Raw genomic sequence first — 26,935 nt, 5'->3', positions numbered from 1 at the left:
AACCTTTTGTGTGGCACCTTTTCAAAAGCTTTCGGGAAATCCAGATATACCACATCCATTGGCTCCCCGTTATCTACTGCACTGGTAACGTCCTCAAAAAATTCTACCAAATTAGTCAGACACGACCTACCCTTTGTGAACCCATGCTGCGTCTGCCCAATGGGACAATTTCCCTCCAGGTGTCCCGCTATTTCCTCCTTAATGATAGATTCCAGTATTTTCCCTACAACCGAAGTTAAGCTTACCGGCCTATAATTACCCGCTTTCTGCCACCCTCCTTTTTTAAACAGTGGTGTCACGTTTGCTTATTTCCAATCCTCTGGGACCACCCCAGAGTCTAGTGAATTTTGATAAATTATCACTAGTGCGTTTACAATTTCCCTAGCCATCACTTTTAACACTCAAGGATGCATCCCATCAGGGCCAGGAGACTTGTCTACCCTTAGCCCCATTAGCTTGCCCAATACTGCCTCCTTAGTGATTACAATCATCTCAAGGTCCTCACCTATCATATCTTTATTTCCATCAGTCACTGGCATGTTATTTGTGTCCTCCACTGTGAAGACTGACCCAAAAAACCTGTTCAGCTCCTCAGCCATTTCCCCGTCTCCGATTATTAAATCTCCCTTCTCATCTTCCAAAGGACCAATATTTACCTTAGCCACTCTTTTTTGTCTTATATATTTGTAGAAGCTTTTACTATCTGCTTTTATGTTCTGAGCCAGTTTACTTTCATAGTCTACCTTACTCTTCTTTATGGCTTTTTTAGTAGCTTTCTGTTGTCCCCTAAAGACTTCCCAGTCCTCTAGTCTCCCACTAATTTTTGCCACTTTGTATGTTTTTTCCTTCAATTTGATACTCTCCCTCACCTCCTTAGATATCCACGGTCGATTTTTCCCCTTTCTACCGTCTTTTTTGTCGGTATGAACCTTTTCTGAACACTGAAAGATCGCTCGGAAGGTTCTCCACTGTTCCTCAACTGCTTCACCATGAAGTCTTTGCTCCCAGTCTACCTTAGCTAGTTCTTCTCTCATCCCATTGTAATCGCCTTTGTTTAAGCACAAAACACTAGTGATTTTACCTTGTCATCCTCCAACTGTATTTTAAATTCCACCATATTGTGGTCGCTCCTTCCAAGAGGATCCCGAACTATGAGATCATTAATCAATCCTGCCTCATTACACAGGACCAGATCTAGGACCGCTTGTTGCCTTGTAGGTTCCATTACATACTGTTCCAGGAAATTATCCCGGGCACATTCTATAAACTCCTCCTCAAGGCTGCCTTTACCAACCTGGTTAAACCAATCGATATGCAGATTAAAATCTCCCATGATAACCGCTGTACCATTTCTACATGCATCCGTTATTTCTTTGCTTATTGCTTGCCCTGATTGTAACCATCCTGTTACTATTTGGTGGCCTATAGACTACTCCTATCAGTGACCTTTTCGCCTTACTATTCCTGATTTCCACCCAAATTGATTCAACCTTGTCCTCCATAGCACCAATATCATCCCTTACTATTGCCCGGATGCCATCCTTAAACAACAAAGCTACACCACCGCCCTTACCGTCCATTCTATCCTTTCGTATAGTCTGATACCCTTGGATATTTAACTCCCAGTCGTGACCATCTTTTAACCATGTTTCAGTAATGGCCACTAAATCATAGTCATTCACGATGATTTGCGCCATCAACTCATTTACCTTATTTCGTATACTCCGAGCATTCAGGTAAAGTACACTTATGCTGTTTTTTATGTCTTTGTTATGAATCCTAACACCTTGATCAGTAACTTTTCGCAATTTATTTTTCCTCTTACCCTATCTCCTAATTTTCCTTGTCTTTGAACCCATGTCTCTACATAATAACCTGTCACGTAACCTGCTGCCTTGATCTCCATTAACCATTATACTGTCCATAGCTTTACATTTCCCTTCCCCCCCCAACTTGCTAGTTTAAAGTCCTTGTGACCAACCTATTTATCCTATTCGCTAGAACACTGGTCCCAGAATGGTTCAGATGAAGACCGTCTCAACAATACAGGTCCCTCCTGCCCCAGTACTGATGCCAATGCCCCATGAAATGGAATCCCTCTTTCCCGCACCACTCCTTTAGCCACGTGTTAACTTCTCTAATTTTCTCAACCCTATATCAAAGGCCTTTTGGAAGTCAAGATAGATAACATCCATTGGCTCTCCTTGGTCTAACCTATTTGTTATCTCTTCAAAGAACTCTAACAGGTTTGTCAGGCACGACCTCCCCTTACTAAATCCATGCTGACTTGTCCTAATCCGACCCTGCACTTCCAAGAATTTAGAAATCTCATCCTTAACAATGGATTCTAGAATCTTGCCAACAACCGAGGTTAGGCTAATTGGCCTATAATTTTCCATCTTTTTCCTTGTTCCCTTCTTGAACAGGGGGGTTACAACAGCGATTTTCCAATCCTCTGGGACTTTCCCTGACTCCAGTGACTTTTGAAAGATCATAACTAACGCCTCCACTATTTCTTCAGCTATCTCCTTTAGAACTCTAGGATGTAGCCCATCTGGGCCTGGAGATTTATCAATTTTTAGACCTCTTAGTTTCTCGAGCACTTTCTCCTTTATGATGGCTGCCATATTCAACTCTGCCCCCTGACTCTCCTGAATTGTTGGGATATTACTCATGTCTTCTACTGTGAAGACTGACGCAAAGTACTTATTTAGTTCCTCAGCTATTTCCTTGTCTCCCATCACTAGATTTTGCCTCCCGTTTGTTTTTAATGTATTTAAATAAACTTTTACTATCATTCCTAATGTTACTGGCTAGCCTACCTTCATATTTGATCCTCTCTTTCCTTATTTCTCTCTTTGTTATCCTCTGTTTGTTTTTGGAGCCTTCCCAATCTTCTGACTTCCCACTACTCTTTGCCACATTATAGGCTTTCTCTTTTGCTTTGATGCATTCCCTGACTTCCTTTGTCAGCCATGGCTGCCTAATCCCCCCTCTGATAATCTTTCTTTTCTTTGGGATGAACCTCTGTACTGTGTCCTCAATTACTCCCAGAAACTCTTGCCATTGCTGATCTACTGTCTTTCCCACTAGGCTCTGCTCCCAGTCGATTTTCGTCAGTTCCTCCCTCATGCCCCTGTAGTTACCTTTATTTAACTGTAACACCTTTACATCTGATTCTACCTTCTTTCTTTCAAATTGGAGATTGAATTCTACCATATTATGATCACTGCCTCCTAAGTGTTCCCTTACTTTAAGATCTTTATTCAAGTCCGGCTCATTACATAACACTAAGTCCAGAATGGCCTGTTCCCTCGTGGGCTCCATCACAAGCTGTTCCAAAAAGCCCTCCTGTAAACATTCAATGAATTCCCTTTCCTTGGGTCCACTGGCAGCATTATTTACCCAGTCCACCTGCATATTGAAGTCCCCCATGATCACTGTGACCTTGCCTTTCTGACATGCACTTTCTATTTCGTGGTGCATTTTGTGCCCCTGGTCCTGACCACTGTTGGGAGGCCTGTACATAACTCCCATTATGGTTTTTTTGCCTTTGTGGTTCCTCAACTCTACCCACACTACCCTATGTCGTTTAGTGCTATTGATTTAATTTCATTCCTAATTAACAAGGCAACCCCGCCCCCTCTCTGTCTTTTCGATAGGTTGTGAATCCCTGGATGTTTAAATGCCAGTCCTGAACCCCCTGCAACCACATCTCTGTGATGCCTACCACATCATACCTGCCAGTCACAATTTGGGCCACAAGCTCATCTACCTTGTTCCGTACACTGCGCACATTTAAATATAGCACCTTTAATTCTCTATTGACCGTCCCTTTTTGTTTTCTTAGTGTGGTGGACCTTGGTTTACTGAGCCTTTCCATACACTGTGTCAAATTTTGTGGGATGGGGACTATCGTAACCTCTACTGAGTTCTGTCTTTTCGTGCTTTTTTGTATTCCTAAGCAGCTACGCTTCCCACTGATTATTTCACCTCTTGGTTCCCTGACTTTCCTTCCCCCCCCCCCCCCCCCCCCCCCCAATCTCTAGTTTAAAGTCCTATTAACCACCCTATTTACTCTTTTTGCCAGAACACTGGTCCCAGCTCGGTTCAGGTGGAGACCATCCCAAATGTATAGGTCCCCCCTGTCCCAAAACTGATGCCAGTGTCCCATGAAAAGGAACCCCTCTTTCCCACACCACTCTTTCAGCCACGTGTTAACTTCCCTTATTCTTGCCTCCCTATGCCAATTTGCACGTGGCTCGGGCAGTAATCCGGAGATTATGACCCTTGAGGACCTGTTTTTTTAATTTGAATCCTAGCTCTTTATAATCTCTAAACAGGTCCTCTTTTCTAGACTTGCCTATGTTGTTGGTACCGACATGGACCACAACAACTGGATCCTCCCCCTCCCTCTCCAGTATCCTTTCAAGCCGGTCAGAGATGTCCCGCTCCCTAGCACCGTGCAGGCAACATACCATGCGGGTCTCTTTATCCTGCTCACAAAGGACACTATCTATCTCCCTGATAATAGAATCCCCTACAACTACAACTTGCCTATTTACTCCCTCCCCTTGAATGGCCTGCTGAACCATGGTGCCTTGGTCAGCTGACTCATCCTTCCTGCAGCCCTGTTCGCCATCCACGCAGGGAGCAAGTGCCTCATACCTGTTGGACAGGGTCAAGGGCTGAGGCTCCTGAGTTCCTGACTGCTGGTTCCCTTTACCTGCCTGTCTTGCAGTCACACCCTGCTGTCCCTGGCCACTGGCAGGCTTTAAACTACTTACTCTGACAGGTGTGACTTCCTCCTGAAACACCGTGTCCAGGTAAGTCTCCCCCTCCCGGATGTGCCTCAGTGTTTGAAGCTCAGACTCCAGCTCATCAACTCTGAGCCGGAGCTCTTCGAGCAGCCAACACTTACTGCAGATGTGGTCGCTGCAGCTCGCAAAGGGATCTGCCAGCTCCCACATCAAGCAGCTCAAGCACATCACCTGACCAGCCATCACTAATTAATTAATTAGTTTAATTTAAGTTTACGAGTTTAGCTGTGGTTTTTTGAAAAATTTGGGGCAGATTTGCCATCAACCAATCCGATCACAGCTTCCCTCTGATGTCACTTTTGGGGGGAAAAACAGGAAAACAGAAAGTTACCGTTAGGTTTTTATACTCCCAGAGACTGCTCGTCCTCCTCCCGAAATTAGGCCCGAAGAAAGAGAGAGAGAACAAAACAGTCGGGGAAAAAGCACCTTATCCCACTCTTCACCGAATTACCTCACTGCACCAAATTACCAAATTCTCACTCTGTCTGTGTCTCACTCACTCAGGCTGTGTCTCTTGACCAAATATAACAAGGCCCACCGTTGCCACCTGTGTCATTGAGTGGTGCATCGGACTGCTCAAAATGCGGTTCCGATGACTGGACTGCTCTGGTGGTGCACTGCAGTACACCCCCCCCCCCCCCCCCCCCCCCCCACAGGGTCTACAGTTTGGTGGTGGTCTGCTCTGCTCTTCACAACATTTGTTATGGGCCAGGGTTTAGAGGAGCCCAAAGTGTATCATGGAGTTGCCCTGACCCGCAACTTTCAATAGATTGTGGTATGGGGAGCACACCGCCCACTCTACAGGTGTGGTACAGCAGAAATGGAAAAGTATTTTTTAAAGCAAAACAATGTTTATTCTATGAACGCAAGTTAACCTTTTTAAAACATAGTGAACATCTTAGCAACCATTAATTAAAATACAACCCCCCAAAGAATACAACACTAAGTAATCATTTAAGCGTTCCTTTTAACATCCATAAGACTTAAAACACCTTTTACCAGAAGCACATCAGGTTAAAGTCACTACAGTTATTAGTTTTAAATCACCTGGATCGATTTACAGTCTTTAGATTACAGAGAGAGACTCTAATACACCTTCTGGCTGTGACTGCAGCTATCCAGCTCTGAAAACGAAACTAAAACACACCCTGCAGCAAACAGCCTAAAACAAAAGTAAAAAGCTGACAGACAGCCCAGCTCCACCCCCTCTCTGATATCACTGCAGTAATAAACACACATTTCTTAAAGGTACTCTCACTACAGATATTTATATACACACCCATTTATAAACACACATTTCTTAAAGGTACTCTCACATGACACCTACCACAACAGCAAGGCGACATGCTGCAGGAGAGGGAGGGACATGCGGCTTTGTCTGAGGAGGAGAAGCCGGAGCAGGAGGAGATGATGAACGAATCCGGGGAGGAGCTGCAGGAGGAGCCGGAAGATGGAGGACAGACGCGGTTTGCCTGGAGGACCAGGGAGGCCCTCATCCTCACAAGATGAGGCTTTGTCCGTCAGCTCACCCCATTCCCCTCCCTCCTCATTCCCCTCCCTCCTCATTCCCCTACTTACCACCATTCGCCGCCCCCCCCCCACCCTGTTCAACCATCCCAGGGTGCATGTAACACCACCACATGGTGATGGGCTTGTGTTGGCATTGTCAGCGGGTCAATATACCAGACATGAGAGTTGGTAAGTTCCTGTGAGGTAAGCTCTGGTGCTCCTCAGTTTACACCAGAGTCTGACTCCTATCATTCTGCTGACAGCGCCGACATCCCTCCCTCAGCGATGTTCCTTAGTGACTGGGCCACGCTAAGCAGTGCTCTGACAATGTCCACCTACATCTGGGACACATCCCTCAGCGACTGGGCTGTGGTCTGCATTGCCTTAGCAATGTCCACCTGCGTATGGCACATAACCCTCAGCGACTGGGACATGATTTTGAGGCCCTCAGTCATGGCCTTCACAGACTGAGCCATGTCTTGGACACCACCACTCAAGATGCTGACCTCATGCTCCAAGCTTTTCACTACATTTGCCACCCTAGCAGTGTTGGCCTCGCTGCCACACATTGTTGGCATCATCTACTGTGCCCGTAGCACTTGGTGGAATGTCGCTTACATCTCCTGAATCTCACGGCCATGTCCTAGCATCTCCATCAGCTCTGGGATAACCTTGTCCAGAGGATAGGCATCTTACTGGGACTCCATGGATAATCCTGCCTCCCCCATCAGCATCAGCAACTTTGCGATGCTCATCAGATTGCCTGTCCACTCATGTCACCCACCAAGGTATGTGTCTCCATGCTGGTGGAAGGTGGGGGTGATAGCTGTAATGCCTCGATTGTGGAGTGAGTGGTGAGGGAGCATTTAAAGCAGCTCCCCATTGTAGGCGGTGAGGCAATGAGGCACCAGTCTGGCAAATTAGATGGCGAGACAGCCAGTATTGGCGAGAAGCTCGTGGGGGCTCATTTCCAACACTAAGTACTGTTAAATACAGGCCGTGATCTCGCCAATGTGACCATCAATAAACGCCCTGCCAATCGCACCCAAAATCATACTTAGAAATGTTTCTGTTTAATTGCGCCCTGTGGCTGAAGAGATGAAGGATTTGGTTCTGCAAACAGCCAGTAAAGCATTGAAATATATAAGACTAGCATGGGCTTAAAGTCCAGCACAGCCATCGCTGTCAATCCAAGAGACAAAATGAACTGATTTATATACGCAGCAGATAGGCTCTGACACAAATCCTGTCATTCCCGACCCCAGGGCCTAATGGCCTACATCCTAGGGTGTTGAAGGAAATAGCATTGGAGATAGTGGATCCATTGGTTTTCATATTCCAAAATTCCCTGGATGCAGGAAAGGTTCCGGTGGATTGGAAAAATGATGCTGTAACGCCCTTATTCAAAAAGGGAGGGAGGCAGAAAGTAGGAAACTAAAGACCGGTTAGTTAAACATCTGTCGTTGGAAAATTGTTGGAATCCAGGACATTTGGAAAGTCAAAATGCAATCCATCAAAGTCAGCATGGTTTTATGAAGGGTAAATCGTGTTTGACTAATTTGCTAGAGTTCGTCGAAGATGTAACGAACCAAATGGATAATGGGGATCCTGTAGATGTAGTATATCTGGACTTCCGGTAGGCATTTGATACGGTGCCGCACAGAAGGTTAATACACAAGGTAAGATCACATGGGATTAGGGTAATTTATTAGCTTGGTTAGAAGACTGGCTAACCGACAGAAAGCAGAGAGTTGGGATAAATGGATCATTTTCTGGTTGACAAGATGTAACAAGTGGGGTGCCACAGTCCTCGGGCTCCAACTATTTACAATATATATTCATGACCTGGCTGCAGGGATAAAAGCTCCTATAGCCAAAGTTGCAGATGACACTAAAATAGGCAGGATAGTAAGTTGCAATGAGGAAAGATTAAATTCACAAATGAAATGAAATGAAAATCACTTATTGTCACAAGTAGGCTTCAAATGAAGTGACTGAAAAGCCCCTAGTCGCCACATTCCAGCTCCTGTTCGGGGAGGCTGGTACAGGAATTGAACTGTGCTGCTGGCCTGCTTTAAAAGCCAGCGATATAGCCCTGTGCTAACCAGCCCCTAGTGGATATAGATAGGTTAGATGAGTGGGCCAAAATTTGGATAAGTGTGAGGGTTTGAATGTTTGTGGAAGGGGGAGCAATCAAGCGGGCTGCTTTGTTCTGGATGGTGTCAAGCTTCTTGAGTGTTGTTGGAGCTGCACTCATCCAGGCAAGCGGAGAGTATTCCACAGTTGGTAGGATTTCGCAAGCCCAGGCCAGATGGTGGGGGGTGAATGTAATGCGACATGAATCCAAGGTCCCGGTTGAAATCCTACCGACTGTCCTAGCTTGAGACAATTCACACCTCTTTAACCTGGGATTACCCCTCTCTCTGTATCTGTAAAGACTTAATTACCTGCAAATGCCCGCATTCAAAGCATTGTCTTGCATCTTTGACTTTGTCTATATATATGTTTCTGGAACCTACCTCTTCATTCACCTGAGGAAGGAGCAGCGCTCCGAAAGCTAGTGATTTGAAACAAACCTGTTGGAATTTAACCTGATGTTGTAAGACTTCTTATTGAATGTAAAGGGCAGTGGTTAGATCCTCTCTTGTAGAAGATGGTCAGTGCCTGGCACTTGTGTGGAGCGAATGTAACTTGCCGCTTGTCAGCCCAAGCCTGGATATTGTCCAGGTTTTACTGCATTTGGACATGGACTGCTTCACTATCTGAGGAGTCGCAAATGGTGCTAAACATTGTGCAGTCATCCTCAAACATCCCCATTTCTGACCTTATGATGGAAGGCAGATCATTGATGAAGCAGCTGAAGATGATTGGGCCGAGGACATTACCCTGTGAAACTCCTGCAGTGATATCCTGGAGCTGAGATGATTGATCTCCAACCACCACAACCATCTTCCTGTGTGCTGGGTATGACTCCAACCAGCGGAGAGTTTTCCTGCTGATTCCCATTGACTCCAGTTTAGCTCGGGCTCAATGGGTTGAAGGGTCATGGAGAAGGGGCAGGGAATTGGAGTTGAGGCCGCGAGAAAATCAGCCATGATCATATTGAATAGTGGAGCAGGCTCGAGGGGCTGAATTGTCTACTCCTGCTCCTAGTTCCTATGTTCAGGGGCTTCTGACTGAGGAGAGCCCAAGAGCAATGCAATTTAAAGAATCCTTTGATATGGTATTGGAGTACACAAGTGGAACTAAAGGATTTACTTGTGCTGGTGTTACCTTTTTAATGTTGGATTTTTCCTATTTTAATAAGAAACTTAGATTTTGAATGGTATCTGATGGTCAAGGTAAATGAAAGATGTAGCAGTGAAGCTTGAACACCAAGTGCTTTTCAACCGCTCATTCCTCAGGGGGCTACTTGTTGGTTGTAAAGTGTTGTGAGTTTCCTTCAGCCATACTCCTGTGTAACGCAGTTTTCTGCATTTCAGAAGCAAATCCACATCGAGTGGCCCAGCAAATACCAATGGTGTGCAGACAGAAATCCTGGATTACGACAGATTGAAACAGGTGTGTTGGGTGGTTTCTGCTTTTTCTTTTCACACATTATTTAGTCTCCTGTACTCCTCGTTCAATCAGTTATTCCTCTGGCTCAATTGTTTTTATTCTTTCATGGGATGTGGGCATTGCTGGCTCGGTCAGCACTAATTGCTCTTGAGAAGGTGGTGGTGAACTTCCTTCTTGAACTGCGGAGGTGTAGGTACCCCACAGTGCTGTTAGGGAGGGAGTTCCAGGATTTTGAGTCAGCGACAGTGAAGGAACGAGGATATATTTCCAAGTCGAGGTGGTGAGCGATTTGGAGGGGAACCTCCAGGTGATGGTGTTCCCAGGTATCTGCTTTCCTTGTCCTTCTAGCTGGTAGAGGTCACAGGTTTTGAAAGTGCTGTCGAAGGAGAATTCCAAAGATTCGCCTGAGTAAAATCATTCCTCCTCATCTCAGTCCGAAGTGGCTTCCCCTTTATTTTGAAATTGTGTACACCTGTTCTAGATTCCCCAAACAAGGAAAACATATCTCCTGCATCTACACTGTCTGTCCATTTTAAGCATTTTGTAGATTTCAATGAGATCATCTCTTATTTTTTGAACAATAAAATACAGGCCCAATTTCCCCAATCTCTTTCGATATGACAGCCTGCTATCCTTGGAATAAGTCTGGTAAACCTGTTACACTCCCTCCATAGCAATAATATCCTTCCTAAGATAAGGGGGCCAAAACTACACACACTACTCCAGGTGTGGCTTAACCAAGCTCCTACACACTTGAAGTAAGACTTTGCTTCTGCTGTACTCAAATCCTCTTCCATCATAACAAAAACAGATATAACAAATCTAATAAAAACACATGACCGTTCTACATTCTGTAGAAAGGTCATATGGACTCAAAACATTAACTGTATTTCTCTCTTCACAGCTGCTGCCTGGCCTGCTGAGTTTATCCAGCATTTTCTGTTTTTTATTTCAGATTCCAGCATCCGCAGTATTTTCTTTTTTATTCCTCTTGCCTTTAATCTTCCTGATTCCTTGCTGCACCTGCATGCTAACTTTCACTTATTGACGAGAGTACTTTGTATAAAAGGTAAAGTCGCCATAGTCCCAGATGACCACAGGCTGCTTTCTCCTTTGAGGGGGAGAGCTGATTGGTGGTGATTTGACCTGAGGGGCAAGGTTGAGATGGCGAGGCCTTCATGAATAACCTCAGCTGGTAAGGGAATTGAATCCGTGCTGCTGGCCGCGCTCTGCATCACAAATCAGCTATTTAGCTAACTGAGCTAAACCTTTGTATAGTTACACTTTCTCACCTCTTACCATTTAAGAAATACCCTGCACAGCTGTTCCTGCTACCAAAGTGGATAACCTCACATTTTATACATTATGTGTCATCTGCCGTGTTCTTGCCCACTCACTAAGTCTGTCCACATCCCTTCAAAGCCGCTTTGCCTCTTCCTCACAAACACACATTCCCACCTAGCTTTGTGTCATCCGCAAACTTGGGAATATTACTCTTGGTCCCCACATCCAAATCATTGATATATATTATTGATGTTTGTGGTGCCCAATTAGTCACAGCCTGCCAACACATGAATGATCCATTTACTCCTACTGTTTTCTGCCTGCTAGCTGATTCTTAACCCATGCCAGGATATTAGTTCCTATCTCATGAGCTTTAATTTTACTAACCAACCTCCTGTGGGGGATTTTATCAAAAGCCTTCTGAAAATCTAACTATACTTTAACATCCGCAGAAACTCCCAACAGGTTTTTGTCAAATGTGATTTCCTTTTCATAAATCCATGTTGACTATGCTCAATCAGACCATTATTATCCAAGTAGCCATTTATCACATCCTTTAGAATAGATTGTGGCATTTTCCCTAATGCCGATGGAAGTCTAACTGGTCTGTAGATCCGTTATCACTCTCCCACTCCTCTTAACATTTGGAACCTTGCAAACTGCAGGAACTGTTCCAGAATCTAGAGAATTTTGGAAGATGACCACCAATGCATCCATTAATTCTCGAGCCACCACCTTCAGTACCCTGGGATGTAGATCATCAGGCCCTGGGACTTATGGGGAGGCGGTGGTGTCATGGTATTGTTACTGGTCCAGTGATCCAGGGTAAAACTCTGAGGACCTGCATTCAAATCCAACCACTGCAGATAATGAAATTAGAAGTCAGTAAAATCATGACAATGAAGCCATTGTTGATTGTCGTAAACAACGATTGTATACTCCACGCCTGATATTTGGGCTCACAGGGCCTGGGAACCAATTCAATTCTGGCCTTGGGTCACTGTCTGTGCGGAGTCTGCATGTTCTCTGTGTCTGCGTGGGTTTCCTCCGGCTGCTCCAGTTTCCTCCGGATGCTCCGGTTTCCTCCCATAGGCCAAAGATGTGCAGGTTAGGTGGATTGACCATGCTAAATTTCCCCTTAGTGTCCAAAAGGCTGGGTGGGGTTACTGGGTATTACAGGGATAGGTAACATGCTCTTTCAGAGTTGGTGCAGAGTTGATGGACCAAATGGCCTCCTTTTGCACTGTAGTGATACCATTGTACCATCACCTCTATTACAAGGTATCCTATAAGGTATGATTCCATGATTATGACAGTCAGACTGTTGCTTGACCAGTCTGTGGGGTCAACTTTCCAAATTTTGACACTAGTCTCCAGATGTGAATAAGGAGGACTTTCCAGGATCGACAGAGCTATGTTTGTCATTATTGTTTCCAGTGCCTAGGTCAATGCTGGGTGGTCCATCTGGTTTCTTTCCTTATTGGCTTTCTAATGGTTTGATACAACTGTGTAGCTTACTAGGCCATTTCAGAGTCAACCGCTTTGGTCTGAAGTCACATGTAGGTCAGACTAGCAGATTTCCTTTAGCGACCCAGATAGATTTTTACAACCATCGTTTATTGGTCATCATTAGGCATTTAAGGGTGGTGCAGTGGTGAGCACTGCTGCGTCATGGTGCCAAGGACCTGGGTTTGATTCGGCCGCAGGTTGTGTGGAGTTTGCACATTCTCCCCCTGTCCGCGTGGGTCTCACCCCCACAGCCCAAAGATGTGTAGCGTAGGTGGATTGGCCATGCTAAATTGCCCCTTAATTGAATTTTCTTTTTTAAACCATTAGACTTTTAATTCCAGATTTTTATTGAATTCAAACTCCGTCATGGTGAGATTCGAATACGGGTCCCCAGAGCATTTCTTTGAGTTTCTAGATTACTAGTCCAGTAACAATACCACTACGCCAACACCTCCACTTACGTTCACATCCTTCCTATAGTATGGTGTCCAGAACTTGATGCAATACTTGATTTAAAGCCTAAAATGCTTTATTAACTACTCTCTCAACCTATCCTGCCACCTTTGATGATTTCTGCACAGGGCCTGATGATCTACATCCCAGGGTAGTGAAGGAGGTGGCTGCACATATGCACCCAGCTTCTGTTCCTGTACATCCTATAGATCTGTGCCTTTCATAGAAAAAGTAAGTGCAGGAGGAGGTCGTTCAGCTCTTCAAGCCTGCTCCGCCATTCATTACGATCATCCAACACAATAACCTAATCCCACTTTCCCCATATCCTTTGATCCCCTTCGGCCTAAGTGCTATATCTAACTGCTTCTTGAAACCAAACAATGTTTTGGACTCAACTACTTCCAGTGGTGGTGAATCAGTCTGGTAAACCTTCGCTGCACTCCCTCTATAGCAAGAACATCCTCAGAAAAGGAGACCAAAACTGCACACAATATTCCAGGTGTGGCCTCACCAAGGCCGTGTATAATTGCAGCAAGACATCCCTGCTCCTGTACTCTAATCCTCTCGCTATGAAGGTCAGCATACCATTTGCCTTCTTTACCGCCTGCTGTACCTGCATGCTTACCTTCAGTGACTGGTGTACGAGGACACCCAGGTCTCATTGCACATTCCCCTCTCCTAATTTGTGGCCATTCAGGTAATAGTCTGCCTTCTTGTTTTTGCTACCAAAGTGGATAACCTCGCATTTATCCACATTATACTGCATCTGCCATTCATTTGCCCACTCACTCAACTTGTCCAAATCACACTGAAGGATCTCTGTATCCTCCTCACAGCTCACCCTCCCACCCAACTTGGTTTCATCTGCAAATTTGGGGATATGACATTTTGTTCCCTCATCTAAATCATTGTTTTTTTTTAATTTAGAGTACCCAATTCTTTTTCTTTCCAATTAAGGGTCAATTTAGCGTGGCCAATCCACCTAGCCTGCACATTTTTGGATTATGGGGGTGAGACCCACGCAGACATGGTGAAAATTTCATCTAAATATATTGTGAATAGCTGGGTTCCTAGCACCAATCCCTGCAGTATCTCACTGGTTACTGCCTGCCAATTTGAAAAGACCCATTAATTCCTACTCTTTGTTTCCTGGCTGCCAACCAGTTTTCTCTCCATCTCAATACACTACCCCCAATCCCATGCTCTTTAATTTTACATATTCATCTTTTATGCGGGACTTTGTCAAAGCCTTCTGAAGTCCAAATAAACCACATACACTGGCTCCCCTTCATCAACTCTACTAGTTACATCCTCGAAGAATTCCAGTAGATTTGTCAAGCATGATTTCCCTTCATAAATCCATGCTGACTCTGTCCAATCCTGTCACTTTCCCAAGTGCTCTGCCATAAAATCTTTAACAATGGAGTCTAGAATTTTTCCCACTACTGACATCAGGCTTTCCTGCTTTCTCTCTACCTCCCTTTTTAAATAGTGGAGTTACATTAGCCACCCTCCGATCTGCAATGACGCCCACTAATGTTTTTTGCCCCTTGCTGTTTCTCAGCTCTACCCATACAGATTCCGCATTGTCAGAGCGAATATCCTCCCTCACTATTGTGTTAATTTCCTTCTTGACGAGCAAATACTGAGTATCCCTGGACATTCAGTTCCCATCCCTGGTCATCCTGCAGCCATATCTTTGAAATCCCGACGATATCATATCATTCACTTCTATTTGTGCGATTAGTTCATCCACTTTATTTTGAATGTTCCGAGCGTTAAGGGACAAAGCCTTGAAGCTTGTCTTTTTAACATTACTAGTCCCGCTTCCAATAGTTTTTACTGTGGCCCTGTTTGAATCTGGCTCTTGGTTTATCTGCCCATTACTTCTCTTATTCCCCTTTCTGATGGGATTTTGTCCTTATTTCCTCCTCCTCTGACTCCTTGCATAGGTTCCAATCACCCTGCCATATTAGTTTAAACACTCCCCAAGCACTCTAGCAAATACTCCCCCTAGGACATCAGTCCCGGTCCTGCCCAGGTGTAACCCGTCCAGTTTGTCTTGTTCCCACTGCCCCCAGAACCGGTCCCAATGCCCTAGGAATCTGAAACCCTACCCCTCACACCATCTCTTCAGCCTCGCATTTAGCTGATATATCCTGTCATTTCTACTCTGACCAGCACACGGCACTGGTAGCAATCCTGAGATCACTAACTTAGAGGTCCGACTTCTCAACTTCCTTCCTAACTCCCTTTATTCTGCTTTTAGGATCTTATCCCTTTTTTACCTTTGTCTTTGGTACCAATCTGTACCACAACCACTGGCTGTTCACCGTCCCCCTCCAGAATGTCCTGTAACCACTCCGAGATATCCTTGACCCTAGCACCAGGGTGGCAACATACCATCCCAGAGTCTCGTTTGCGAAATGCCCATCTGTTACTCTTACAGTTGAATCTCCTCTAACTAATGCATTCTCACGCTTCTGATTCCTCCCCTCTGCAGCAGAACCAACCGTGGTGCAATGAATTTGGCTGTTGCTGCTTTCCCCTGAAGTCATTCTCTCAACAGTATCCAAAGCGGTATATCTGTTTTGCAGGGGAATGGCCACAGGAGATACCTGCACTGCCTGCCTGGCTCTCTTGTTCTGCCTGGTGGTCACCCATTCCCTTCCTGCCTGTGGAGTCTGAGCCTGAGGTGTGCACACCTCTCTATACGTGCTATCCACAATACTCTCTGACTCGCGGATGTTCCACAGTGTCTCCAGCCGCCGCTCCAGCTCTGAAACTCGAGCTTCCAGGAGCTGCAGCTGGAGACACTTCCTGCACACATGCTGGTCCCAGACACTGGAAATTTTCCCTACCTCCCACATGGAGCAAGAGGAGCATACCAAGGCCTGGAGATCTCCTGCCATGACGCAAACCTTTAAATTAAACCTTTAGAAGTGCTTAACATCAGATTATATCCAATTCTCTAGGTCCTTCTTTCCTTGTCCTTGTAACTACCAATTATTACCCTTGCAGATTATGAACCACAAAATGGATTTTCAAACCGTAAAAGTGATAGAAGTTGTAAATACTTATCGACCTTGCCCACTACTTACCAATCAGCTCTCTCTCTTGAAGCCTCTTCTCCCAGTTCCACCTAACTACCTGTTTTCACCCAACTCCAAAAGCACTCTCATTCAGCCAACCAGCACTAGAGAGCGCTGCTTTTATAAGTTTCAAATTACAATGCTCTGGAACTGGTTTGAACCAGTTACACAATTAACCTGCCAGAGCTAAAGTTGAGTGCAATTCAGCTGACCCGTTTCAGGAATGCAACTAACTAAAGTGCATGGTGGCGCAGTGGTTAGCACTGTTGCCTCACAATGCCGAGGACCCGGGTTCAATCCCAGCCCCGGGTCACTGTCCATGTGGAGTTTGCACATTCTCACCGTGTTTGCTTGGGTTTCGCCCCCACAACCCAAAGATGTGCTGGGTAGGTGGATTGGCCCCGCTAAATTGCCACTTAATTGGAAAAAAAAGAATTGGATACACTAAAAAAATTTAAAACTAACTGAAGTACAGCTTTTAAATACCCAATTAAAGGACTTCCGGGTGCGGCGATGACCAGCTGAGTCGCACGTTTCGGCAGCTCCCTGTGAAACGGACTTTTGGGCTCTTGATAGGAGCCCCAACGGCAATTTTAACGGCTGAAAACACCGTGCGGTAAACCAGAAGGGTGTTCCCCCTGGACACGGATGGAAAAAGGAGAGGAAAGTGGCCGGATTGCAGCGGATCCTTTGGAACAACGGCAAGGAAGGCAAGCAGAAACCAAGATGGCGTCGGAAGGTGGCAGTTTCATATGGGGCCCGGAACAACAAGAGTTTTTGAAACGCTGCGTGGAGGAGATAAAAAAGGAAATGAAGAAAGAGTTGTTGGCCCCGATATTACAGGCGATTGAAGGGCTGAAAGAGGAACAAAAGACCCAGGAGCAGGAGCTTCGGGTCGTGAAGGCGAAAGCAGCGGAGAATGAAAACGACATACAGGGCCTGGTGGTGAAGTCGGAGATACAGGAGGCACACCAGAAACGATCTGTGGAGAGGTTGGAGGCACTGGAAAATAACGCAAGGAGGAACAACTTGAGGATTCTTGGCCTTCCTGAAGGTGTGGAGGGGGCGGACGTCGGGGCATATGTGAGCACGATGCTGCACTCGTTAATGGGAGTGGAGGCCCCGACGGGTCCGTTGGAGGTGGAGGGAGCATACCGAGTTATGGTGCGAGGACCGAGAGCAGGAGAAGCTCCCAGAGCCATAGTGGTGAGATTTCTCCGTTTTAAGGATAGAGAAATGGTCCTTAGATGGGCGAAGAAAACTCGGTGTAGTAAATGGGAGAACGCGGTAATCCGCGTCTATCAAGATTGGAGTGCGGAGGTGGCGAGAAGGAGGGCGAGCTTTAATCGGGCCAAAGCGGTACTTCACAAAAAAAAGATAAAGTTTGGAATGCTGCAACCGGCAAGACTGTGGGTCACATATCAAGGGAGGCACCACTACTTTGAGACGGCGGATGAAGCGTGGACTTTTATTGTAGAAGAAAAATTGGAATGATTGGACTACGAAAATGAACGTTTGGACAAAGTGGTGGGACGAGTGGGGGGGGGGGGGGGGGGGGGCGAAGAGGGATTGTATGATTAATCCTGCGGTATGGTAACTTTTCTTTCTCCCACAGGTGGTGATGGGGGGAGGTGGGGAGGGAGAGGAGATGGGGCGTTGGCCATGGGAGGCGGGGCCGAGGGAGAGGCGCGGGCTTGGTTCCCGCGCTATGATAATTATGGCGGGAATAGAGAAGCAGGAAGGAGGGGGCGCCGCACGGGGCGAGCCGTGATCACGGGGGGAAGCCGAGGTCAGCCAGAGTTTGCTGACTTCTGGGAGCAACATGGGGGGAGTAATTACGCTAGCGGGGGGGGGGGGGGGGGGGGAGGGGGGGAGGGGGGAATTACTGGGTTGCTGCTGCTGGGGAAAGGGGGGAGTGGGTGCGGGAAAGGATGGGCGGGGGGGCACCGTCTGGGAGAAATACAGCCGCGTGGGAACTGGGCGAGAAGCTGGAAAAAGATGATGGCTAACCGGCAAGGGGGGGGGGTGGGAAGCCCCCCAACTCGGCTGATCACGTGGAACGTGAGGGGGCTTAACGGGCCGATAAAGAGGGCACGAGTACTCGCACACCTTAAGAAACTTAAAGCAGATGTGGTCATGTTACAGGAAACGCACCTGAAACTGATAGATCAGGTTAGGTTGCGCAAAGGATGGGTAGGGCAGGTGTTCCATTCGGGGCTGGATGCGAAAAACAGGGGGGTGGCTATATTAGTGGGGAAGCGGGTAATGTTCGAGGCAAAGACTATAGTGGCGGATAACGGGGGCAGATACGTGATGGTGAGTGGCAAATTACAGGGAGAGATGGTGGTGTTGGTAAACGTGTATGCCCCGAATTGGGACGATGCCAATTTTATGAGGCGAATGCTAGGACGCATCCCAGACCTAGAGACCGGAAAGCTGATAATGGGGGGAGACTTTAACACGGTGTTGGAACCAAGGCTGGATAGGTCGAAGTCCAGGACTGGTAGGAGGCCGGCAGCAGCCAAGGTGCTTAAGGATTTTATGGAGCAGATGGGAGGGGTGGACCCGTGGAGATTCAGTAGACCTAGGAGTAAGGAGTTCTCGTTTTTCTCCTATGTCCATAAAGTCTATTCACACATAGACTTTTTTGTGTTGGGTAGGTAGGGCATTGATCCCGAGGGTGAGGGGAACGGAATATACGGCTATGGCCATTTCGGATCATGCCCCACACTGGGTAGACTTGGAGATAGGGGAGGAAACAAGAGGGCGTCCACCCTGGAGAATGGATATGGGACTAATGGCGGATGAGGGGGTGTGCTTAAGGGTGAGGGGATGCATTGAAAAGTACTTGGAACTCAATGACAATGGGGAGGTTCAGGTGGGAGTGGTCTGGGAGGCGTTGAAGGCGGTGGTTAGGGGGGAGCTGATATCAATAAGGACACATAAAGGGAAGCAGGAGAGTAAGGAACGGGAGCGGTTGTTGCAAGAACTTTTGAGGGTGGACAGACAGTATGCGGAAGCACCGGAGGAGGGACTGTATAGGGAAAGGCAAAGGCTGCATGTGGAATTTGACTTGCTGACCACAGGCACTGCAGAGGCACAATGGAGGAAGGCGCAGGGTGTACAGTATGAATATGGAGAGAAGGCGAGCAGATTGCTGGCACACCAATTGAGGAAAAGGGGAGCAGCGAGGGAAATAGGGGGGGTGAGAGACGAAGATGGAGAGACGGAGCGGGGAGCGGAGAGAGTGAATGAAGTGTTTAAGACATTTTATAAAAAATTGTATGAAGCTCAACCCCCGGATGGGAGGGAGAGAATGATGGAGTTTTTGGATCGGCTGGAAATTCCCAAGGTGGAAGAGCAGGAAAGGATGGGATTGGGAGCACAGATCACGGTAGAAGAAGTGGTGAAAGGAATTAGGAACATGCAGACGGGAAAGGCCCCGGGACCGGACGGATTCCCAGTTGAATTTTACAGAAAATATTTGGACTTGCTCGCCCCGCTACTGACGAGGACCTTCAACGAGGCAAAGGAAAGGGGACAACTGCCCCCGACTATGTCAGAAGCAACGATATCGCTTCTTTTAAAGAAGGAAAAGGATCCGCTACAATGCGGGTCCTACAGACCAATCTCCCTCCTCAATGTAGATGCCAAGGTCTTGGCCAAGGTAATGGCAATGAGAATAGAGGAATGTGTCCCGGGGGTGGTTCATGAGGACCAAACTGGGTTTGTGAAGGGGAGACAGCTGAACACGAACATACGGAGGTTGTTAGGGGTAATGATGATGGCCCCACCAGAGGGTGAAACGGAGATAGTAGTGGCGATGGATGCCGAGAAAGCATTTGATAGAGTGGAGTGGGATTATCTGTGGGAGGTGTTGAGGAGATTTGGGTTCGGAGAGGGGTATGTTAGATGGGTGCAGCTGTTGTATAGGGCCCCAGTGGCGAGTGTGGTCACGAATGGACGGGGATCGGCATATTTTCGGCTCCATAGAGGGACAAGGCAGGGATGTCCTCTGTCCCCATTACTGTTTGCACTGGCGATTGAGCCCCTGGCGATAGCGCTGAGAGGTTCCAAGGGATGGAGGGGAATACTTAGGGGAGGAGAAGAACACCGGGTATCTTTATATGCGGATGATCTGCTACTATATGTGGCGGATCCAGCGGAGGGGATGCCAGAAATAATGCGGATACTTGGGGAGTTTGGGGATTTTTCAGGGTATAAATTGAACATGGGAAAGAGTGAGCTGTTTGTGGTGCATCCAGGGGAGCAGAGTAGAGAAATAGAAGACCTACCGTTGAGGAAGGTAACAAGAGACTTTCGTTACCTGGGGACCCAGATAGCTAAGAATTGGGGCACATTGCACAGGCTAAATTTGACGCGGTTGGTGGAACAGATGGAGGAAGATTTCAAGAGATGGGATATGGTAGCATTGTCAATGGCAGGGAGGGTGCAGGCAGTTAAGATAGTGGTCCTCCCGAGATTCCTTTTTGTGTTTCAGTGTCTCCCGGTGGTGATCACAAAGGCTTTTTTCAAAAGGATAGAAAAGAGTATCATGGGTTTTGTTTGGGCCGGGAAGACTCCGAGAGTGAGGAAGGGATTCTTACAGCGTAGTAGGGATAGGGGGGGCTGGCACTACCGAGCCTAAGTGAGTATTATTGGGCCGCTAATATTTCAATGGTGAGTAAGTGGATGGGAGAGGAGGAAGGAGCGGCGTGGAAGAGATTAGAGAGGGCGTCCTGTAGGGGGACCAGCCTGCAGGCTATGGTGACAGCCCCATTGCCGTTCTCACCAAGGAACTATACCACGAGTCCGGTGGTGGTAGCTACACTGAAGATTTGGGGACAGTGGAGACGACATAGGGGAAAGACCGGAGCACTGGGGGGGTCCCCGATAAGAAACAACCATAGGTTTGCCCCGGGGGGAATGGATGGGGGATATGGAATGTGGCAAAGAGCAGGTATAACGCAATTGAAAGATCTATTTGTGGATGGGAAGTTTGCGAGTCTGGGAGCGCTGACCGAGAAATATGGGTTGCCCCAAGGGAATGCATTCAGGTACATGCAATTGAGGGCTTTTGCGAGGCAGCAGGTGAGGGAATTCCCGCAGCTCCCGACACAAGAGGTGCAGGACAGAGTCATCTCAAAGAAATGGGTGGGGGACGGTAAGGTGTCGGATATATATAGGGAAATGAGAGACTAAGGGGAGACTATGATGGACGAACTAAAAGGGAAATGGGAAGAAGAGCTAGGGGAGGAGATTGAGGAGGGGATGTGGGCAGATGCCCTAAACAGGGTAAACTCGTCGTCCTCGTGCGCCAGGCTAAGCCTGATTCAGTTTAAGGTATTACACAGGGCACATATGACTGGAACACGGCTCAGTAAATTTTTGGGGGTGGAGGATAGGTGTGCAAGGTGCTCGAGAAGCCCAGCGAATCATACCCATATGTTTTGGTCATGCCCGGCACTACAGGGGTTTTGGATGGGGGTGACAAAGGTGCTTTCGAAAGTAGTAGGAGTCCGGGTCGAACCAAGCTGGGGGTTGGCTATATTTGGGGTTGCACAAGAGCCGGGAGTGCAGGAGGCGAAAGAGGCCGATGTTTTGGCCTTTGCGTCCCTAGTAGCCCGGCGCAGAATATTGCTAATGTGGAAAGAAGCCAAGCCCCCGGGGGTGGAGACCTGGATAAATGATATGGCGGGGTTCATAAAGTTTGAGCGGATTAAGTTCGTCCTAAGGGGGTCGGCTCAAGGGTTTACTAGGCGGTGGCAACCGTTCGTCGAATATCTTGCGGAAAGATAGATAGGGGAGAACAAAGAAGGCAGCAGCAGCGGCCCAGGACTTGGGGGGGGGGGGGGGGGGAGGGATGGGGGGGGGGGGGAGGGATGGGGGGGGGGGGGGGGAGGGATGGGGGGGGGGGGGGGGGATGGGGGGGGGGGGGGAGGGATGGGGGGGGGGGGAGGGATGGGGGGGGGGGGGGAGGGATGGGGGGGGGGGGGGGGGGATGGGGGGGGGGGAAAGGAGGGATGGGGGGGGGGGGGGAGGGATGGGGGGGGGGGAGAGGAGGGATGGGGGGGGGGGAGGGATGGGGGGGGGGGAGAGGAGGGATGGGGGGGGGGGGAGAGGAGGGATGGGGGGGGGGGGAGAGGAGGGATGGGGGGGGGGGGAGAGGAGGGATGGGGGGGGGGGAGAGGAGGGATGGGGGGGGGGGAGAGGAGGGATGGGGGGGGGGGAGAGGAGGGATGGGGGGGGAGGAGGGATGGGGGGGGGGGAGGGAGGAGGAGGGATGGGGGGGGGGGGGAGGAGGGATGGGGGGGGGGGGTGGCCTGAGACAAGGCAGTTGCCAATTCGGGCTAGTTTTTATTTTTTGTTATTTAATATTTATTTATTTGTTGTTGTTTTTGTTTAAATTTAAAAAGGTCATTATTATCTGTATTGTTACAATGTTGTGTAAAGGATGCACAATGTACTGTGTTGGTTGACCAAAAATTTTCAATAAAATATTATTTAAAAAAAAAAAAATACCCAATTAAAGAACTAATTTAGCTAACCCTGAAAACAAGCAGCCTTGTGGAGTCCGTGGACCGTGTCTATGTTATAGGCTGCACCCCGTTTTTCGTTTTCTGTAGACTCTTTTGTCGAAGTTTTGTTTACACTTCAGCCCCAAGCTCCCAATCTAAGGGCACCCGTTGCGGATAGGGGAGGGGAAGCGCAGGACCGCCTTGTGAATCTGCTCCTGGGCCTCGCGAAGCACACCATTTATAGGTCCAGGCAGCGGGCAAACGAGGCGGTTGTCTGACCGGACTGTCTGCCCCTCTCCCGCTGCTACATCAATGGCCGGGTGTCACCAGAGAGGGAGCAAGTGGTGTACACGGGCACCATCGAGGCCTTTTATGCCCGGTGGCACCACCGGGGTTGGAGTGTTAATTGACCCCTTTAACTGTACTCTTATTTGATATTTTTAAGTTTCCGTTGATCTTTGTTACGTTCGGGAAGTGCTCCTAACAGGAGTGGCCTTTTTTTGCTTTAGCCTACAGTTTGGTTTATTTTCTCTAATTTGGATAAACTCGAAGAGAACCCTGAAAACAAGCAGCCTTGTGGAGTCCGTGGACCGTGTCTATGTTACATGTTTTAGGCTGCACCCCATTTTTAGTTTTCTGTCGACTCTTTTGTTGAAGTTTTGTTTACACTTCAGCCCCATGCTCCTGATGTAGCCAGTGCGGGGAGGGGCGGGCAACGCGGAGGACCTCCTTGTGAACCTGCTCCTGGATCTGGCTAAGCACGCCATTTTTAAGTCCAGGCAGCCGGCGACCGAGTGGGTGGTCTGACCGGACTGTTTGCCCCTCTTCCACAGCCAGATTCGCAGCTGGATGTCGCCAGAAAGGGAGCATGCGGTGTCCACGGGCACTATCAAGGCATTCTGTGCCCGGTGGGCACCACAGGGGTTGGAATGCTTGATTGTCCCCTTTAATTGCATTCTTATCTGATGGTTTTCTTTAAGTTTCCGTTGATCTTTGTTACGTTCGGGCAGTACCCATAACAGGAGCGGCCCTTTTTTGCTTTTACCCCTCAGAATTTTTTTCTTTTATTTGGTTTAACTCAAAAAAATAACCCTGAAAACAAGTTTAATTAATACTTACCTCCTTATAACTCACCACTTGAACGCCCTGTTTCCACCCAACTCTGAAAGCACTCTCACTCAGCACTCAGTGAGCTCATTTTATACCTCTCAGCATTCTTCATACCAAAATGAGTCATTTCACACTTTTCTGCATTAGATTTAGCCCATTCCACCAATCAATCTACACCCTTTTCAAGTACTACACTATCCTCCTCACAGTTGACAATACTTCCAAGTTTCATATCATCTCCAAATTTTGAAATTATGCCCTGTACACCAAATTGTAGGCCATTAATATATCTGAAAGAACAAGGAACCCAACACCGTCCCTTGGGGAATTGCACTACAACCCTTCCCCAATTAGGAGAAAGAAAAGAAATGCAACTTCTTCCTCACGTCACTGTAGGCGTTTTGTTTTAAACCTCTCTTCTTGACATTAGCGCCTCGTTACCTCCAGGCACTGCCCTCCAATTGAGGGCTCCTCTCAAGGACTCAATACTGGTATCTCTCTCCACCTGAACTGTCTTACAGTCTATACCTGCTACCCTCCAGTGTGCACTTCTTTGTTAGAAACTTACCCTGAATGACTAAAATACAATTCATCTCCCTCCATGGCAGTGACATCCTCCTAAATTTCTTTGCATTCAACTCATGCTGGGTCTCTGGAGCAGTCTTACTCAGTCGGTGTGTCAGACTGTTACCTCTCAAGCTTGCTCTTCCTGTGGTAGGATTGTTGAATACAGTACCACTTTGGTTACAGGTCTTGCCTTCAAATATGCTGCTGTTATTTTTCCCTTGCTTTTACCTTTTCCTCATTGTTTTACTTTTAAAATAGGATATTTTGGAAGAAATGAGGAAAGAACTTCAGAAACTAAAAGAGGAGCTTATCAATGGTGAGTGTAAACATAATGCAGTTTAAAAGCTCATTTATCGATCACTGATTATCTTCACAATATCACTACATCAATTTATAATTGAATATTTTTGATGCGGTCACTAACCTGGCATGCTTCCTGTACCAGCCTCCCCGAACAGTCGTTGTTCATTGAAGCCTACTCGTGACAATAAGCGATTTTCATTTCATTTCATGCTTTTAAAATACGTTTGATAGGTCCACCGCCTGGTGGTTTCTCACCTCTGCGGCGTCAGCCAGCCTCCGGGTGGGCGACCGCCCTGTCCTCGGCCACACTGGACACCTCCGGGGCCCGCTCCTCAAAGGAGGTGAGGATTCTCAAGCCCTGCACCCCACCGCCAGTTTGGGCCTTCTCCCACTGATTATTGGAGAGCTTTTACAGAGGGGTCTCAGAGAGGGCATCATGGGGCAGCATGTGGCGCAGTGGTTAGCACTGCGGCCTCACGGCGCTGAGGAACCGGGTTCGAATCCCGGCCCTGGGTCACTGTCTGTCTGGAGTTTGCACATTCTCCCCATGTCTGTGTGGGTTGCACCCCCACAACCCAAAGATGTGCAGGGTAGGTGGATTGGCCCCGCTAAATTGCCCCTTAATTGGAAAATAAAAATAATTGGCTACTCTAAATTTATTTTTTAAAAAGAGATGGCATCATTAGCCACATGCATGGTTCACAGTTGTGGGAGGTGTGAAGGGAGGGTTGGGTGGTTGGAGGGGTGGGTGGAGGGATTGCGGAAAGGGGATGGAGGGAGTCTTGGGGGTCGCCTGGGCGGATGCTCTCTTGTGGGGTGGGGGGTTTGAGTCTACTTACTCTGGCTGCCCAGCGTAGATCATTGACCTTCATCCGACACTGGAGGCCAGACCTCCTGGTGCTATGGGCCAGGGCTTGGAAACTCCAAACTGTATTATGAAGTTCATCTGACCTACAACCTTTATGTTGAATTTGGCTAGGATGAGGAGGGTTTAAACTAATGGGGCAGGGGGATGGGAATCGATGCAGGAAGTCGGAGGGAAGTAAAACGGGGCCAGAAACAAAAAGCAATAAGGGGGACAGTATAAGGCAGAGAAGCCATAGTCAAAAATCAAAAAGGACCACTGTAAAGGGTACAGTGACTGAGGAGAGTGTGAAAAGGGAGGTGGCCAATGCAGCATTGAGGGTGTTGTACCTAAATGAACGCACGGAACAAGGTAAATGAGCTTGTTGCGCATATTGAAATTGGCCGGTACAATGTTGTGGGCATCACAGAGACATGGCTGCAAGGGGATCAGGGCTGGTATCTAAATATCCAAGGATATGTGTCCTATCGAAAGGACAGGCAGATGGGCAGAGGGGGCAGAGTTGCATTGTTAGTAAGGAATGAAGTTAAATTGATAGCAAGGAATGATATAGGATCAGAAGGCATAGAATCTCTGTGGGTAGAGTTGAGGAATCGCAAAGGTAAAAAGACCCTGATGAGAGTTATGTACAGGCCTCCTAGCAGTAGTCAGGATGTGGGGCAGAAAATAAATCAGGAGATAGAAAAGGCATGTAAGAAAGGTAATATTACAATAATCATCGGGGACTTCAATATGCAGGTGGACTGGGAAAATCAGGTTGGTAGTGGATCCCAAGAAATGGAATTTGTGAATGTCTAAGAGTTGGTTTTTTGGAGTAGCTTGTGACAGAGCCTACTAGGGAACAGGCAATTCTGGATTTGGTGATGTGTAATGAGGCAGACTTGATTAGGGAACTTAAGGTTAAAGAACCCTTAGGGAGCAGTGACCACAATATGATAGAATTTACCCTGCAGTTTGAGAGGGAGAAGCTGCAATCAGATGTAACCATATTACAATTAAATAAGGGTAACTACAAAGACATGAGGGAGGAGCTGGCCAGAGTTGATTGGAAAAGGAGCCGAGCAGGGAAGACAGTTTGGCAGGAGTTTTTGGGGGTTATTCGGGCGACACAACAGAAATTCATCCCAAGGAGGAGGAAACATGCTCAGGGGAGGACAAGGCATCCATGGCTGACAAGGGATGTCAAGGACAGCATAAAGGTTAAAGAAAAAGCATATAAAGTGGCGAGTATTAGTGGGAAACCAGAGGATTAGGAAGCCTTTAAAAGCGAGCAGAGGACAACTAAAAAAGCAATAAGTGGGTGAAGATGAAGTACGAGTGCAAACTAGCTAGTAATATAAAGGAAGA

At 47.5% G+C, this 26,935-nt stretch overlaps 1 protein-coding gene across 7 annotated transcripts in view; it reads left to right on the top strand.

Moving 5' to 3' along the window:
- Window positions 1–26,935, top strand: part of enah (ENAH actin regulator) — a 556,073-nt gene that overhangs the window by 515,104 nt on the left and 14,034 nt on the right. For all 7 annotated transcript variants that reach the window (XM_072500301.1, XM_072500300.1, XM_072500299.1 and 4 more), the window contains 2 exons: window positions 9,812–9,890; window positions 24,679–24,736. In XM_072500301.1, coding sequence (XP_072356402.1) covers window positions 9,812–9,890; window positions 24,679–24,736 — 137 coding nt within the window. The remainder of the gene's footprint in view (window positions 1–9,811; window positions 9,891–24,678; window positions 24,737–26,935) is intronic.

This window comes from Scyliorhinus torazame, chromosome 4, assembly GCF_047496885.1.
Source record: "Scyliorhinus torazame isolate Kashiwa2021f chromosome 4, sScyTor2.1, whole genome shotgun sequence".
NCBI lineage: Eukaryota > Metazoa > Chordata > Chondrichthyes > Carcharhiniformes > Scyliorhinidae > Scyliorhinus > Scyliorhinus torazame.
Note: the sequence above shows the minus strand (reverse complement) of the source record. Positions and strands in the feature narration are given on the sequence as shown.